The sequence below is a fragment of the Austrofundulus limnaeus genome, unplaced genomic scaffold (assembly GCF_001266775.1).
Source record: "Austrofundulus limnaeus strain Quisiro unplaced genomic scaffold, Austrofundulus_limnaeus-1.0 Scaffold445, whole genome shotgun sequence".
NCBI lineage: Eukaryota > Metazoa > Chordata > Actinopteri > Cyprinodontiformes > Rivulidae > Austrofundulus > Austrofundulus limnaeus.
The window spans coordinates 296,446-314,348 of NW_013952847.1; the positions used below are offsets into that span (position 1 = coordinate 296,446).

Consider the following 17,903-nt stretch of genomic DNA (forward strand, 5'->3'; position numbering starts at 1 on the left):
TATTTGTTGTAATGTATTTACTGATTTGTTGTAATGTATTTACTGATTTGTTGTAATGTATTTACTGATTTGTTGTAATGTATTTTCTGATTTGCAACAATCCCATTTTGTACAGTTGGATTACTTTCTAATTCAACTGCCTGTTGTTTGAACTGTGTTTGGTGAATGTAAATATCGATGAGCTTTAAGCCAAGATTCTTGGCTTTCTATTAGTACCAAACATGTCGAGGTTCAACTTACAGATCTTAGGTTAACAGAAGTTAAAAGAAATAGAAAATGGGAAATGCTGTTTTGCTCATGGTGTTCAAGAGGTTAAAGATGAAACCTTCATTTCCCATTTTATATTTCTTCTGACTTCTTAACTTAAGATCTGTTAGTTAAACATGGACATGTTTAGTATCAAAATAAACCTCAGAATCTTGGCTAAAGGCTCATAAGAAAACATTTCTACATTCACTAAACACTGTTAAAACAACAAGCTCAAACTACATCTCCCATAATGCATGTCAGTTATTCTGATGTTCTGTGTTTAGTCGAAATTAAACACAAAACATCAACACTAACAACAACAGGCCCTTTGAGGGCCATCCTAATGCTCATGTTGCCCTTGAGTTTGACAGCCCTGCTTTAATATACCTAGTTTCTCTTAAATCTCAGCTGACTTCTTTTAGTACAAAATGTTTGTCGTATCAAACAGAAAATAATAGAGTGTCTGTTTTGGGCTCTGATGCTGGATTCTCTTATACTGTAGGAGTATTTGTAGATTTGTTCCAAAAGGAGTATTTTTGGTTTTGAACAGCAGCAGCTAAAGTTGTGTAAAGGTCCCCCRTGTCAGTGTGTTCATAGCTAACCTGGGTTGTTTCATCCAGCCCTCGAGRTGCATGTGTCCACCAGCCTCTTTGAGCTGTTGACCCGCAGAGCTGCCTTTGTCTCGACACAGCCCATCAGAAAGATGCAGGGAGCAGTCGCTGGACATGCCGCACGTCGATGGAAGGTATGCTGAGCACTTTGGGTGGCACAAAGCATGACATTCTAGTGGGGAAAAGGTTCAATAAACAGCAGTGAGRCGTATGGTCACACACAAAAAACAAGAACTTTGTTTTATTATCAGGTTGTATGAAGGTGTGGGTCATTAGTTGTGGGTCTGTCCTCCTGGATCTTTCACTCACCGAGACAGGTTGCTGCTTGGCGGCCAAAGTGAACAGTGTCGAGGCACACAGTACACTTGGCAGCTCTCATGTTGAGTCCCACGGTGAATCGGTGAGGGGTGTTGTGGTGCAGGACCCTCTCCCTGTCCCTGTCCCTCTGACTGTCCTTCAAACGACGACTGTACTCTGAACAGGGTCAGGGAACAGAGTGAGGACAGCTTCAGTGCGTTTGTCTGTCAGGTAGATTCAACACCTCAAAAACRTCTTCATGCTACAGAAGAAACTGGAAGATGTTGAGCAAAATGCATTTGCAAGTAAACTCTGATAACAAAAAAATGTATAAAAAAATGCTGATTCTTATTAGTTTTCTTACTTGTTACTCCTGTTTTTTAAAAGTATTATCCAGTTGGTTTGAAATTTGTTTGTCATGTATCCAATATTGTTTTCAAGTCTTTTACAAATTCAATACATTAATGTAAGGTTGGTAACTATATTGGATATTTATCCACCCAGTATTTTGGCTTTGATAGAGAGGTCATCTTCCAATCAGAACATCGGGGGTTTAAATCTCAGCTCCTGCAGCAGAGACAAGACAGTGAGCCCTCCTACTGCCCTCAATATGCTGATCAGTGTGGGAGTTAGGGAAGAACTGTTGTTTACAGTGTGTAAAATACTGTGTCATATACACTACCTGGCCAAAAAGAAGGTGCCAACAGGATGTAACTAAGCTCTAAGATGTGGGGTTGGTGCAGGTGGTTAGGTCTAGGTTCAGCAACAGTCTGGGCTCAAAGAATGAGGTCAGCTGACCTGAATATACTGAATGACCAGGTTATTCCTTCAATGATTGTTTCTTCCCTGATGRCACGGACATATTCCAAGATGACAATGCCAGGATTCATGGGGCTGGAATTGTGACAGAGTGGTTCAGGGAGCATGAGACATCATTTTCACACATGGACTGGCTCCACAGAGTCCACTGAGAATCTTTGGGATGTGCTGGAGAAGGTCAGACTCTACCATCATCAATGAAAGATGTTGGTGAAACATTAATGTAACTGGATGGAAATAAATCTGGTGACAATGAAGATTATCCAAACAATGACACAGAGAATGTGTGCTGTAATCAAAGCTAAAGGTGATCCAAACAAATATTACAGTGTGTGACCTTTTATTTTTTTTGGTGGCAACTTTTTTTTTGGCCAGGAAGTTTATAATGAAAGGTACATGYATGTTTGACATTTTACAGAACTTTTCTGCTCGAGGTTAAAAAGGTCCTATATAGAGCGGTGGTCAGGAGTTTTCCTATGATAAACTGTTAATAATCCATCTCTCTGTAAAATAGTTGTTGGAAAATGAGCTTAAGTACTCCTTAGACTGACTGGCAGTAACAGCCTCTTCTCCAGGCTCATTGCTGACATCATTCTCTGGCTTTGTGTTAAAACACCTGACGATGAAATGAGATCACTTGATCAGCAGCACATGGTTCATTCTTGTAGTTTTTTGGTTTTAGTTTTGGTTTTGTTTAATAAATACTGACCTGGAGCTTTCTGTTGTGTGTTAATGCACATTGAAGATAGACTTGAATATTTTTAGAATCTGTTAAAATTCAAATAATTCATATTATATCCTGATACTGAAAATACAAGCAGGTGCTTGTGTTGTAAAATAGATCAAACAAAYAGATTAAACCCAGCTGTGATGGTGACATTAATTCTTGGATGTTTCCCATTTTCACTGGAGTTTGAATCATCAAAAAAAAAACAAAAAAAAAACACTGCTTTTCCCCAGTTACAATGATGTCAAATTTAGATGGAAATCCCAAAGGCTTGACATGTCTGATGCATTTTTATCTGTTAGATTTTTAAAAAATGACTGGATAATACCTTTAGTTGTGAAWATGTGTTCAAAGGCTTTGCAGAGTTTACTGTACGGTGCATCTCTGTGTATGATGTGAAGTTCAGGTGGGATTATAACAGAGCAAGGTAACCAAGCAGCAACCAAAGTCAGAATGCTGCAGATTTCAAAAGCTTTGCACTGAAGCCTTTTCAACTTTATTTGACAAACAAGGTGGGAGCTGACATCTCAAATAGTGCAGAGCTTTCAAAATCTGGCCTGCCAAAGATGTGAAGGTGGCAAAAGGAGAAAAGAAGAGATCGAACTGTGAAAATCACAACTTTGGACAACTTACTTTCAAAAGTGACTCTCCTTCTCTCTGAAAGGTGTGTAARAAAGGATAATAAAAGCTTCACAAATGATTAACTGGAATATAAATATTGTGAGTTATCATTGTGTGAATGTGTTGCTAAGAAAACAGCATGTGTTAGGTTTAAAGGAGACATATCATGCTTTAATCTCATCTAAGTTATCTTATATAGAAGGTGACCTATGACAATCAAAGGTTTTTCATTGCTAGAGTTCCAATGGTGGCACAACTCCTATATTGGTTTTATGGCACCTGGTATTCCCATGTGGTCTCCCACCCAAGTACTAACAAAGCCAAACCCCACTTAGYTTCAAAGATCAGACATGTTCAGGGTAGTATAGCCCACAATCATGCTTTAAAACCCATCTTTTTCACATTTAAATCAATTTGTTGTCTATAAAATGTAGAACTGCAATGCTTTGGTCTGAATTCCTATTTTAACTTTACCAGCCCCTACTTTTCTGATGTGTGTCTCAGATCAACTCGTTTTGAGGCTGTTCCTATAAATCCAAATGGGGTGCTTCACCCCCCGACCCCAAGCCCCCACACACGGCAGCTGAGACGGCTACATGTGAGGCGGCGTTCACTGAGAAGGAGCACAKCCATCCTCACAGCAGTGATGTCCACCTTATACAGAGGCCCAGTGAGGTATTTACAAGATATGAGTAACTTTATCACTGTTATTACTCAGAATGACCTGCGTTATGGTCCTCTTCCTGCTTTTGGAGTGGTCTCCGGTTCACACATGTAATCGAGCCGCACCAGAGTTCACTACAACTAGAGATGGGATAAATGGCTCTTTGAAGGGATCCGTTGAGGAGCCGATTGTTTCATAGAGCCGTTCAAATGAGCCTTTTGATTTTGAACRAGTTACGTCATCCCGTAGCCGTATGTGATGACGTCATCACGTTACGTGGGTGGAACGTGTTTTGTCGAGCGGAAATCCCCCTTGCCCTTTCCCCGTGAGCTTCTGTACTCCACCGCTCTGCCTGTTTTCCGTGAAACAAAGCAAAGCAGGAGCGATTTAAGGATAAAAAAATAAAGATTATATGAGGGATAAAAAAAATAAAACTATATATGGCTCGTCACTGCCCGCGACTCAGCTCCTATCGCTCRTTGTAAAGAGCCATTCAAAAGATTTGGATCGTTTGTGAACATCACATCTCTAGCAAACAAACTATTGCATTACTATATAAAGTAAGGGAGTTGTTTAATGATAAAGCTTTGTATATGTTGTATAATGTAATGATTGTTCCACATTTGGTTTACTGTGTTGAAGTCTGGGGGAAGGYGTGTAAAACAATTACAAATCCTGTTTTTATTTTGCAGAAAAGAGCTATAAGAWTTATCACCAAAAACATCATGATTACCCATCAAATACATTATTTTGTCAATTGAAATTATTGAAATTCTCTGAGTTGGTTGATTACAACATTTTGCAGATTATGTATAAGGCTCATAAGGATATATTACCTTTGAACATCCAATCGAATTTTGTTAAGAGACAGAGTTATTGCRTTTTAAAAGGGACAGAGGTGTTTGTGAAACCTAAAATCCGAACTAGTTTGAAGGAACGACGTACTTCAGTGCAAGGAATAAAACTGTTGAATAATCTGGAGTATGATATTAAAAGTGCAGGATCAATGTATAAGTTTAGGATAATGGTAAAATCCAGTCTGTTGAAGAAATATGAAGTGACTTGATATATTTCCTTAAAAATTGTCTGAGAAAGACTTGATTTTTATAAAAAAAAATTCTGTTTTTTATTATTATTGTTTGAATTTCTTTTGATGGAAAAGGTGCAGATATTATAAGATTTTCTTTCTTCCTTCTGCTGCCTTTCATTTTATTTTATTAGTCATTTGTATTTTTTGTATATTGAATTTACTTTGTTTTTAAATGAAATGAATGAATGACTAAACTAAACTAAGCTAAACTAAACTAAACTAAGCTAAAGTAAACTAAGCTAAAGGAAAGTAAACTAAAGTAAACTAAACTAAACTAAAGTAAACTAAAGTAAACTAAACTAAACTAAACTAAACTAGAGCTCAATTAAAGCAGACTTAACAGGGCTGGTGTGAATGCACCCTAAATTAAACTSTGAAACTCCAAGTACAAAACGAAATGTATATAAGAGCTAAAAATGTGGATTTTGCATGATATGTGCCCTTTAAGGTGTTCAGGTTCCTTCCTTCACTCACCCTCGGGGGTTGGGGTGTCTTTTCTGCGTCCTGAGTTGGAAGGTGCCAGGCTGGTGGGGCCCTGCTGGTGCTCGGGGGACTTCACCATGGCAGACAGGATTATCTGCTGCCTTGCTGTGGCTGGGTTAGTAGTGCTGCTGTGGTCCTTACACTGGAGAGCTGCGTGTGGAGTCATAAATAAAACTTACAACACTTTAATGCTGTTTTACAACTTTTACAAGCTCAGAATGTTTCCTGTTGTTCAAATATTATTAAGTGGGTCAGTGTGTGAGCAGGATGTTGTGCAGCTTTAAACTAAAACATGTAAATGTACACCAGCTCAACTACAATTACTCTGTCATAATTTTAGATGGTATCGCAAAACGCTGACAAAAAAAAAAAGGAAAAAAACTTTGGGGTTAAAATACATTGTAATGCTTTTACTGTGATTTACTTAACTTTCCTGTTTTCTTTGTATTTACTGWTCCATGTTAGTTGAACAATTAAGAAAAGGATAATGTTCTTTTCTTCATTTTTTCCAACAGTAACAAATATTTACATTTTTAAGATGTTTTACACCACATACCTAAATTACTTAGGAGTATATACAGAATTTACCTGGTGCACTACAACCTGGATAGGAAGAATTACAACACACGATTCAACAAATCSAGCCATAATGTGACAATCAGACTAAACCYCTGCATGTTATTTTAAGTGATTATGCTTAAACGTACATATATGACATCATAAGTGTTGAACTCAGGTCAAAATTACCTAAAGACATCAACAGAGTTGCAGCTGCGTACTTAACCAGTTCATTTCTATTGTGTTAGAGCAAGTGATAATATTTTTTGGAGGGTGGGTTTTATTGACTGGATCAAATAATTGTGATCCACCAYAAATTACACCCATGGTGGCCCTTAAACCTTACGAGTGTAAATACATGTGTGTAGTAGTGTCGAGAAAGTTCATCATCCTTATTTTCTTCACTCAAATATGCTACAATTAATAAAACTTTAAAATAAAAAACAAAGTGAGAAAGAATGTTGTCAACGTTGTGAGATTGCAATGTGTAGAGAAAATCTTTCCATTCAAGAGAAAACTGCCTTGGTTTTTGTGTATATTAGAATGCATGAGTTGCTGTAGGGCAGTCTGACCTTCCTCTCTCAGAGATCGGAGCTCATTTCTCATTTTCTGCAGAGCATCTTCCAGCTCTGAGCAACGAGACCGCTCTTTATCCAGAGCTGCCTTCATGTCGCTGTACTGCAGAGGCACCGGCTGGATGGGGGGCACAGGGGGCACCTGGCTTTGACCCTGACTCTGACCCTGAGCTTGAGCCTGAGCAGCCATGGCAGCCAACAGGTCCTCTCGCCGACGTCCGAAAAGACCCTGAGAGACACAGAAGCCAATAGAAGCAGACAAACATGGAGAGAATGTAGACGTCTTCCTTTATTTCAAAAACGTTTTGTGATTTCCACTTGTCTCACTTTTTTCTTCTTGGAGCCGCCATGAGCCTGGGCCTGAAGGAAGTCGATGAGTTTGGTCTGCTGGGTGATGGTTCCCTCCATTTTCACCTTCTCATGAGAGTATACAGCCTGCAGGTGGAGCTAAGTGAACATCACTACTGCCATGAATTTCTCCTCAAGTACTTCACTTCACACAGAGGGTGACAGAGAGACAGAGTGGAGGTGTGGGGGGGCTGTACGTTGTGAAGTAAACTAAGTGTGTGCAGTGGGGGCTGGTGGGTTGTTTGTGTGGTTCAGAACAGTGGGGAGAAAAACRAGACTGAGAACGAAACAAAGATTTAGCTCAGCACTTACAGGCTCATCGCCCCGTCATCTTTATGTATGTGTCTTTTACGAATAATAGCTCATATGCATGCATGCGCGTGTGTAGAAGCACCTGGATATTCTCCAGCTGGTATTCCAAGTCAGTCCTCTCAGTTTTGAGCAAATCGGTCTGGTCCAAAGCATCCTGCAGCCCCTGGGTCAGGCGGAATATGTGACTCTTCTGAGCATCCAGCTGCTGCTGCAGTTTCTCTTGCTGTGGATGAAAATGTTACATTAAAGCCTGGATGTTGGGAGCTTGTGCTTCTTTGTTGCTTTCAGTGACAGCTCCATGTGAACCTTTCAGCATGGTTCAACAGTTTTTATTTGTCTTTTAATGATAATTTACTTGTTTAGTTTGGTTCATGGTACCCCATTAGTCTCTGCCTCAGCAGAGACCAACACAGAAAATAAAACACATTACAAACAAAACAATCTAATCAAAAAAATTCAGACCAGTTATTGTACACTTAAAGGGGACATATCCTGTAAAATCCACTTTTTTATTTGTTAAATACATTTTGTTGTGGACTTGGAGTCTCTAGGAGGCAGAAAAGTTGAATTTAGTACCTCCTGGTTCTGAAAAGATATCTTTATATTCTGTTTGGGTCAGATTTTTCAGCCCATTCTGTTTGCTCTATTTTCTATTACATTTTCTGGACTATTATGTCAAACTATCTGTGACAGAAAAACCAAATAAGGTCTGGACTTACTCAATTTCCTCGTCTTAATTTTCCTCTGGTTCTGGGTCAGACTCTGGTTCTGGGTCAGACTCTGACTCTGGGTCAGACTCTTGTTCTGGAACAGACTCTGGTTCTGGGTCAGACTCTGGTTCTAACATGTAAGGCTGGATGGACGTCTTCTGTTGTTGACATATTTTAATGAAATTGTAAATAAAACGTTTCTGCAAGCTAGAAAACGTAAACTGCTCTCAAACCAGCGTGGAGCGGTCTGGAAGCAGGAGGGGGCGGGGCTTAAAGCATCTTAAAGGAGCAGTAACAAAACCAGCTGCTTTGAGGCACACCTCAGAAAAAGAGGTGAAAGAGGGGCTGGTAAAGGCAGAATAAGGAGTAATTCAGACTAAAGCTTTGTAGTTCCACTTTATAAAGACACCAACTAAATGATTTAAATGTTAAAAAGGATTTAAAAACATGATATGTCCACTTTAATGTTCATCATAAAGTTTAAAAACAACTGTTTTTTGCAAATAATGAGTAAATGTAAAGAGGTAAACTGGTGAGATGTGAAGCCACTGTACTTCTTCCAGCAGTCTCTGCTTCACTTCCCGCTCACTCTCTAGCTTCTGCTGCAAACTGCGGGCGTTCATCTCCAGCATGGAATGCTTCTTCTCCAGATCATTTAACTGAGGAGCAAGAAAAGGAAAAAACAAAAAAGTAAGGTTTGGTGTGACGCTGGTGACCAGACAAAGCTAACATCAGTAATGTGGAAACTCTTACAGTGTCTGCGAGGCTCTCAGCTTTGAGTTTCTGGTCTTTGAGGGCCTGCTGCAGAGCCAGGATTTCAGCTTTGTGCTCCTTGACCGCCTGTTCCACAGCCTGACGAGACTCAGAGCTGCGCTGCTCTGCACGGAGCCTGAGGCATCAACACAGTCTTTGTTTTCTGTTTGTTAGTTTAAGCCTTAAAAGGCATGCTCTTCCAGGTCAATCCTAATTTTTTATGTTATTCTGTTAAATGTAGAATGAGGTTTAATGCTAAAGGACGATCCAGCATTTCTATGTGTTATGAAATGCCTGTAGCTTACCCAGTTTTTATTGTCCTGTTCTTTCCTGCCAACAATAACTCAGAAAACAACCTTTTTGTTTCCAAGAATACCTTTTAGCAGACCCGAGAGAATACGCCTTGTTGCATTCAGTGTGTGTAGGTGGAAGGACCATAAGTAAAAACAATAACAACTACAAAAATATTTATATTTTCTTAAATCTATGCATTTGTTCTAATATATAAGATGTTTTAAGACTAATACTTCACTGTTTCAATGAAATGTGAAAAATAAAAGAAATAAACTTTGATGTTTTGTTAAATGTGCCCTAAAACACGTCTTATCTCCTTGGTTTAGTAACAAAAGCCTAACACACAATATGAACACATAAAAGCAGGGCAAACCATCTGCCTCCTTCCAAAGCAGTCCAGTCACTGATGTGTTCACAGTCGCAGTGATTCAGTGTGGATGAGCGAATCATGTCACCTGTTCTGTTTCTCCGTGTCCAGCATCCTTTGGATCTCCCTGTTCCTCCTCTCTGCCTGGTTCTTCTCCTCCTCCAGCGTCGCTCTCCAGGCTTCCCACTGTCTCTCCTTCTCCAGCAGCTCGTCATTCATCGTCTCCAGCTCCAGAACCTGCTCCTCCAGCATGGTGCAAGTGGTCTTCAGGGTCTCCAGGTTCTGTTCAGAGCAGAAGTAACACATTTACAAAAAAACTTACCGGTACTTTCTTTAAAATTAATTATTTAGAAAAAGCTGAGAAAGGTATAGAAAATATACATTATTAACTGTATGTTGGCAGTGGTGGACAGTTATGAAGTACATCTACTGTACCTAAGTACATTTTTTGAGTATTTTTACTTTACTTGATTAATTATTTTTGGGGGTACTTATGTATTTCACTCCACTACATTTCAAAGACAAATATATAATGACTCCACTACATCCTTAAAAGCTTGTTAGTTACTCTTTACTTTTGGTTCAGCATAGTTTTGTAATCAGCTGTTGCCATTTTTCTTTCTTGAAATGCCACACTATGTTCTTCACAAGGAGAAGCAATCACAGTCATAGCTCACACCTGGGACAGATTTGGAATTACATCATCTTTGTTAATGGACGTGAGCTGAGCTCCACCTTTATTTCAAACAGAACCCAGCAATGGAGATGTTTGAAGACACTCATATCTCAGCTCAGTGTTTGATTTTAGGACTGAAACATTGTTTGTATCAGTTTAAATGTCTTATGTGTTCACCACAGATAAACTACATYTCTGCAGTTAAGAACTCACTGCTCACTTTATTGTGTTTTTATGCTGAAGTCTTTACAGGTGGTGTAGAATTTGTAGCAGAGTGGTTCAATGTGTCAGTACATCAGGTGGTTTCTGAGAGTTATAAGGTTCTGTAAAATCACTCTGAAAACAAGACAGCAATGTACTGATAATAGAAACTTTAATTTGTACTTTTGAATACTTGAGTATTTTTAAAAGTAAGTACTTCAGTACTTTAACTTAAGTAGATTTTTGACCCAGCAATTTTYACTTGTTGAATACCAAAACTTACCACACCTCAGCAACGAGGAAAATTCTTACTTTTACATTTAGTAGTATTTCTTTATTAGTTATTTCACATTTAGTCAGTCACACATGTAAAGAATGTTAAAATGCTGTTTCTATGCAAGAAATACCACATAGAGCTCAGTTATTGCTAGCAGTACTCAGACGCAGCAATGAGACGAAGGAATGTGACATTTCATGTTTAGTCAAAGTTAAACACAAAATGTAGACATTAATTACAGCTGGCCCTTTGAGGGCCACCGTTACACTCATATGGCCTTCTGTGAAAATGACTTTGACACCCCTGATCTAAGTCCTTTAATAAGTGGTACTGAAGGTTCTTAACCATTTGTTAGCAATCATGAAGGACTGCAGCTGGTAATTTTTCTTTGACAGCTTAAAATGATTTGTTTGAAATGAATTATTTGATTGATCAGTACTCAGAACATAGTGAAAGTTCAGGGGAAAATAGAAGAAGGAGAAAAGTAAGTTAAGCTTCAAGAATAACCCAGTTAGCATCAAGGCTCAAGCTTAAAGTAGATATATGATGCTCTTAAATCCTTGCTTTTCACATTTAAATCCTTCAGTTGTGGTCTTTATAAAGTGGAACGGCAATGCTTTGGTCTGAATTTCTAATCATTCTAACATTACCAGCTTGTCCTTTACCACTTTTCTGAGGTTTATCTCAAAGCAGCTGGTTTTGTCACTGTTCCTTTGTGAGGCTTCAAGCCCCGCCCCCCTCTTGCTTCCAGACCGGTCCACTACGGTTTGAGAGCAGGGGTTACATTTTCTAGTGATACAGAAATGTTTTATTTACAATTTAATTTAAAAATGTCATCGAGCCTTACATGTTGAAGCCAGAGTCTGACCCAGAACCAGAGGAGAATTAAGACGAGGAAATTGAGTAAGTCCAGACTAGGGCTGTGCGGTGTATGCGGTAGATGGTAGAAACGGTATGAAATTGGCCTACGGTAGAAATTTACCCACTACCGTCCTATCGTCATTACGTCATCACACCTGTGTCAACAAAGCTGCGAGTGCAGAGACAACTGAGCAGGAGTTCGAAATATAACGAAGAAATTCTAGCGTTTTAAAACACGTATTGAGAGAATAAATCCTCAAAATTACCCCCTCCCGCTGTAGAAAGGTTACATCAGGACCCCCACCCCCAGACTCTCCCGCTGCCTGTCGCGCAGAGCGAAGCTTTAACAACCATATTTTTCACACCCAAGTTGACGGAGAAAATTTTTGTCTTTTATGTATTGTTACCCACAGAGACAATTAAAAAAATAGACGTGGACGTTTGTTCAGCCATAAATCCATCTTGCTAATGTAAAGTCAGCTTCTGCTCTGATGATGATGATGATGACGATGAGCGAGCAGCGATGAAGATGAGAGCGCAGCAGCTGATAAGTTCAGCAGGCAGAAGCTCATTGTTTGGCAGGCAGATATTAAAGCAAAAATGCTGAGTTTGATTAAGATTACAGTTTTCTGAAAAAAAAAGCTGTAAAAATTACATTATCTTTACTTTTTAAGATAATTTTCTACCGTGATATATACCGTTACCTTGAATTGATGCAGTTTATACAGTGATATGAATTTCAGGTCATACCGCCCAGCCCTAGTCCAGACCTTATATGGTAATTCCGTCACAGATGATTTGACTTAATAGTTTAGAAAACATCATAGAAAATAGAGAAAACCGAACAAGCTGAAAAATCTGACCCAAACAGAATATAAAGATATCTTTGCAGAACCAGGAGAGACTAAATTTAACTTTTCTGCCTCCTAGAGTCTCTAACAACACAACAAAATCCTGCTAACAAAACTGGATTTTGCATATTTCTTCTTCATCATGAACAGGAAACTACTGAAACACCAGTGTTTCTGTCCACAGGTGAATTAGTTTAAGCTAACAGTGAACTTGATTTTAAAGTAAGATAAGTTTGCATGTTCCAATGAGACTGATCCCAAACACACATCAGTACTGGTTTCAAGATAAATCCTGTTAACATTTAGCTTCTGGAATGGGTTTCCCAAAACCCTAACCTGCTCAACCATCTTGAAACATTGTGGAATTTAAAAATCAGGTCTGTGCCAGAAAACAAACCAATTAAAAAAAAACACCCTCTACCTATTCTGCCAAGAAATGTGATCAAATAGCCAGAATTATGTCAAAAACTTGTTGCGAGATATAAAAAAATGATTTTCATCAGCTCTACTGGTGGTTCACGTCTTAGAACGCAGCGCTTCAGCCAAAGCTCTTGAAGACAAATATAGCCTCTGTCGATGCTGCAGCAACACCACAGCCTTCTGAAGTCCAACGCTTCTACAGCTGACACGACCTGGGAGTGATGGGGATGACACATCCCTCCCACACACCGCCCCATCCCTCGTCTATGACTTCCATCTCTGGTTACACAACCAGCGGGACTGAGAGCGCTGCTGGACACCCACACACATATCCTCCCACTGGGGCAGTGAACATATCTCACTGCCTCCCTTCTCTCTCTGTCTCTGTCTCTCTTACAGCAACCAGAATACAACATGTAACAATACTGAAATATTGTTAGCTTCGGCCATTTGATTCACACTTAGCTCCTTCAGAGCTGTGAGACGTTGAGGTCACCTGTCACAAGTTATTGTGGATTTATCACATGAAAGGAAAACACAGAACCTGGAGAGAGGGAAGTTGCCAAAACCTGAACTCCAGTAAAAGGAGCACAGCAGTGGCAGAGTCATGTTTTAAAGCTGGTAATGTTTCTGTAGCACTTTGCAGCAGATTAAAGTCAATAATATTATCTGAATAATAAACTGTGACTGACTAAAGACTGGGCTCATGTACTTGCTTGTGTGTTTACTTGGTAATAAATTCACACTTTGAAGGTGTTATAGAGAACACAGAAAATCAAGAACTGCACTGCTTCCTTTTTTAGCTGAGTCATGTCAGGGTTCAGATGGTTTTGTTTTTCTTCCTCTCTTCTTCTCATTTACTGTAACACCTTTGAGCTTGTAGAGCCAAACTATACCAATCACCTTACATGTTTGTGCCCAGCTGACCTTCTGTTTGTTTCCTGCCTAGTTGAGCTTTGTGAAACCTTCTCCAACTGTCTGCCTGCTGTCTGCCCAAATTTCTGTAACACCATATTTTTAACAGTTTGAAAATACAGATTAACTTTATTACAACATCGTGTTTTATCTAACCAGAAACCAGCTTTGATGTGTTTGGACTCAGAACATCCAACTGTGTCTAAGTTTTAATCATGTAGCTGCTGATTTGAGGATAAGTTGAGCAATATGAAGGAAGTCCTTGTTCTTTAATAGTCCATCCAGCGGTACCATGCTTGATTGTTGGTACAGTATTGTAAGATTTCCTTTAGTCCTTCCTGTCATTCTGATCAAATAAATCAGTCTTACCATAAAACATTTCTCCAGAAGATACTTGGTCATCAAGATGGTCCATCATCTTTTCCATCAAGCCTGAAGCTGTCACCTTTGGAGCAGGAGCTTCTTTGTTGGGCAGCACCCTCCCAGTGAACGATGATGTAAAACTGGCTTCAGGGGATAGAAATACTGGTGATCCAACAGTTTCCAGTTCATGGCAGGACTGAACAACTTCCTTTCATCTGAGGGTGACAGTGTGGATCTTCTTCCAGACGTTTGCAAACTGGTGAAGCATTTACATAACTTGAACATACGTGTTTTGGAACTGATGAGCTGGAATCTAAAGTTGTTCAGAACCAAAAGACTTCCCCAACTTCTGTGAATCTACAGTTCTTCTTCTTAGGCCTTTATTGCGCTCTTTGATCTTCTCTGTTGTTCTGAGCATGTGTCAATCCAAGAAGTGCTGCCAAGCAAACTATTTTTAGACAAACTACCAGCTGCAGTGAATTCTGGTCATGCCCCTTTTCCACTAGTGCCACTTAGTGTAGTGTCGGTACGGTTTGGTACGGTTCCAAGCCATTTCCATTAGGCCAGATTCATGGAACCGGCCCTGTTTTTAGTACCCACTAGGTTGTGGTTCCAAGCCGTCCCAGTTGACACCAAAATGCAACATCAGAACACTGTTCGTCACTGATTGGCTATGGGGTGGTCACTGGTTGCATCTGAACTGCCTTTACAAGAACTCGAGGTGCCATTGTTTTCAATTGTAGCAGTGACATTAGTCATGTTTCTGTTCAATTTAAATTCAAAATTTTAGCAAATTTTTTAAATTTCAGAACTTATTCAACAAATGTGTTTCCATCTCTCATTTTGCGCATTAACTCTTCTTCGAAAAACCCCAAAACCACCTCCACCTCCACCAACCTCCCAAAACACACCTACTGGAACCGGACTAGAACGTCAATGGAAAAGCACCTGAACTGACCCATACCGACACTACACCAAGTGGCACTAGTGGAAAATAAGAGGTTAATTGGACCTTGTCAAGTATAGCACAGTTTTTTAAATGATTTAGATGTGTGAATAATTTAGACCTTTTGCTGACTGGAAAAAAATCAACTTTAAATTCAGACTTGAGCGCTTAGTTCTTGTTTTTAAAGATATTTGAAGTTGTATGTTTTATAATCCTTCTGACCTAGAAAAGAACTGTAACAAAATCATGATCAATATATTGGAAGCCATAAACTGTTGATCTCTCTTCTAAAACCTTTATTCTCAATCTGACTCAGCTCCCAGCAGCAGGCCTCAGAGTGGAAAAAAGCCTTGGACTTATCAGAACCAAAACATTATCAATCCCTCTCACCAGCCCAGTCTGTCCCAGGCTGATCTAAGGGAGAGACTGCACAATAATTAATGATGAATCATGTACATCTGTCTTTCTGGTCACACCCCTGGAGGGCAGTACCTTTTATGTCAGACATTAAAATTTAACCAACTTTGTTTATACAGACAGAAAGGCCTCATTTTGATAAGAAACACTGACTCTGTTCTTCTGACTGCATCAAGTATGAAATTACAAGACTGGATCTAAAATTCAGTTAATCAATCACATAAATTCCTTCAAAGAAATTCAAATAAATCAACAGCCTAAAATTAATCTGACATTCATGCTCATGATGAGTGGATGTAACTCTTTGACTTTCACTGTGTATACTGTGTACAGTTGTAGCAGAGTATAATGTTAGCAGCATCTTACCTGTTTCTGGTTGTTCAWGTGCATTTCCCTGTCAGCCACCTCCCGCCGCAGCCTGTCCACATCCTGGCCGAGCTGCAGCCGATCCTCCCTCTCATCAGAGGCCTCATCCAGCTGCTTGGACAGGTAGAAGTTCTGACGGTTCAGCTCGGCATTCTCCTGRGTCAGTGAGGTCAGCTGCTCCTCCAGATCTGTGATCACCTGCAGACAAATCAGAACACTCCAACGTCAAGTCCAAGATGATAAAAACATAAAAAGCACATTTGGGATCCCCGATTACTTGTAACATTAGATATTCTTTATAAACATACTTCAACTGTAAAACAAAAACTAAAAATACTGTGCGCTGTTCAGTTATTTATAAAATAAAAAAATGTTCTCACACAGATGGCGCCATTTTATTAACGCCACAAAGCAAACTGGGTAAATGATGATATTCATTAGGTTTTCCAGTGAGAGTGGAGAGAACTATCCATCCTGAAAGTTAATCTTGGACWATATCTGATGAAAAATAAAATGTGTTGACAGAGAGGAGAATGTATAAACTACTCAGCCTGAAAATATGGATGGAGGACAACAGAGCTATTTCATGGAAGAAGAACCTCAGCTTAGCCTGTTAGCTTTTGTGTTAGCCCCCAAACGAATACATATATGGATGTACATGGTGATATAGTGGTAGCTATGTATAAACTAAAGCCATATATTTATTAGTAATTTATATATATGGCTTTAGTTCTCAAGCTAACAATATTAGCTTCCTGCTGGATGTGACCCCTGGATGCAGTAGAAGTGCTTGGTCTATATGTTGCTGCTATTTGTGCTTGTAAATATCYACAGAATTTCATGTAGATAACCTTGTAATGCAAAATTTATCATGTGAAATCTATTTAAGATAGAAATCATCTGAACTACTATGGAAGTGAAGAAATTTATAGTTATTAGAGGTTAGTACTGATGTTAGAAGCACAACACTATATTCTTAGGTTTTCCTTTTTATAATTTTGAAAATGTTTAATTTATTATGTTTTGATTGATATAGATTAGTTACAAGTCCGAATTATAACAACACATAATTAAAACGTTATGATAACAGTAGATGAGATTTTTGTCTGAGTRCCTGTGATTCAGCCGTAGGTCAGTAGGCGGCGAATGCAGGCATTGAAGAATCGTGTATAAATTGATGAACTTCCTGGTTTTTGGCCAGTGTGGTTTCCTGTCAGCTCTGGTGACATTAAACCTCACTCAGATCCAGAATTCTGGTATTGTATGGTTTGATTCCTTCTACAAATTATTTTATTTAACAATGGTGGTTTAATATAGACTTCAGTTTATTGAATACGCATTTTTCTTACAGAAATTTAAAGATTGAAGCTGTTTTTGCTTTAGCTTACTGCATTTAAATTTAATTCAGTTTATTTAGCTTGTGCTAAGTCACAACAAACAGTGTCCCATGGCACTGTACATTAACATTCACATACATTATAAAATGTATCTAAGGAAGCCAGCAGATTGTGTCAAATCTCCCATCCTGAGCAGCACATTGGTGACAGTGGAAACCATAGCCTCATTTAAAGAGGAAGAAACCAAGCCTCCAGGCTCAGGACGGACAGGCATCTGCCTAGACCAGCTGGGGTCAGAGAGGACAGGACAGAGACACAGACACAGGAGGATTCAAACCAGCCATTAGCTCATCAGTCTTGTTGGGTGTAAACTGTTTCTTCAAACTGAGGTCACTCAAAAAGCTATCTTCAACAGATAAAATATTAACTATTTTCAAATTTACACAGAAAGCCACTTCACGATGTTCAGCTATTCTTTTATCAGACTCCCTCAAGTATACTTTAACAGTAACCCCTGGGCCTGTCTGTGCACATGTAAGGGGATGATGCAAGAATGGGTTCATCTGTTTTGACTTGACTATTTTAAAAACAATAATAAGCTGTTTACATTCAAAGATCTTAATCAGCATTATGCATTAAAACTGAAGAAATACGAGTTCAATAACGGTTGAAATCAGGTGAAAACACAAGTGTTAAATAAAATGATCTGTGATAGAAATAATTGCCATACAACACCAGAATTCCGGAGTGAGGGTTTTATTAGCCACGAGCTGGCAAGTCAAAACCACACACTGG

At 39.1% G+C, this 17,903-nt stretch overlaps 1 protein-coding gene across 6 annotated transcripts in view; it reads right to left on the reverse strand.

Moving 5' to 3' along the window:
* citb (citron rho-interacting serine/threonine kinase b) overlaps positions 1-17,903 on the reverse strand; it is a 95,601-nt gene that overhangs the window by 17,460 nt on the left and 60,238 nt on the right. For 3 of the 6 annotated variants that reach the window (XM_014024901.1, XM_014024904.1, XM_014024905.1), the window contains 11 exons: positions 15,772-15,969; positions 9,567-9,760; positions 8,818-8,953; positions 8,619-8,723; positions 7,437-7,577; positions 7,022-7,141; positions 6,692-6,923; positions 5,553-5,711; positions 3,337-3,360; positions 1,170-1,334; positions 852-1,032 (listed from right to left, as the gene is read on the reverse strand). In XM_014024901.1, coding sequence (XP_013880355.1) covers positions 852-1,032; positions 1,170-1,334; positions 3,337-3,360; positions 5,553-5,711; positions 6,692-6,923; positions 7,022-7,141; positions 7,437-7,577; positions 8,619-8,723; positions 8,818-8,953; positions 9,567-9,760; positions 15,772-15,969 — 1,655 coding nt within the window. The remainder of the gene's footprint in view (positions 1-851; positions 1,033-1,169; positions 1,335-3,336; positions 3,361-5,552; positions 5,712-6,691; positions 6,924-7,021; positions 7,142-7,436; positions 7,578-8,618; positions 8,724-8,817; positions 8,954-9,566; positions 9,761-15,771; positions 15,970-17,903) is intronic. The other 3 variants (XM_014024902.1, XM_014024906.1, XM_014024903.1) reach the window with 3 other exon arrangements.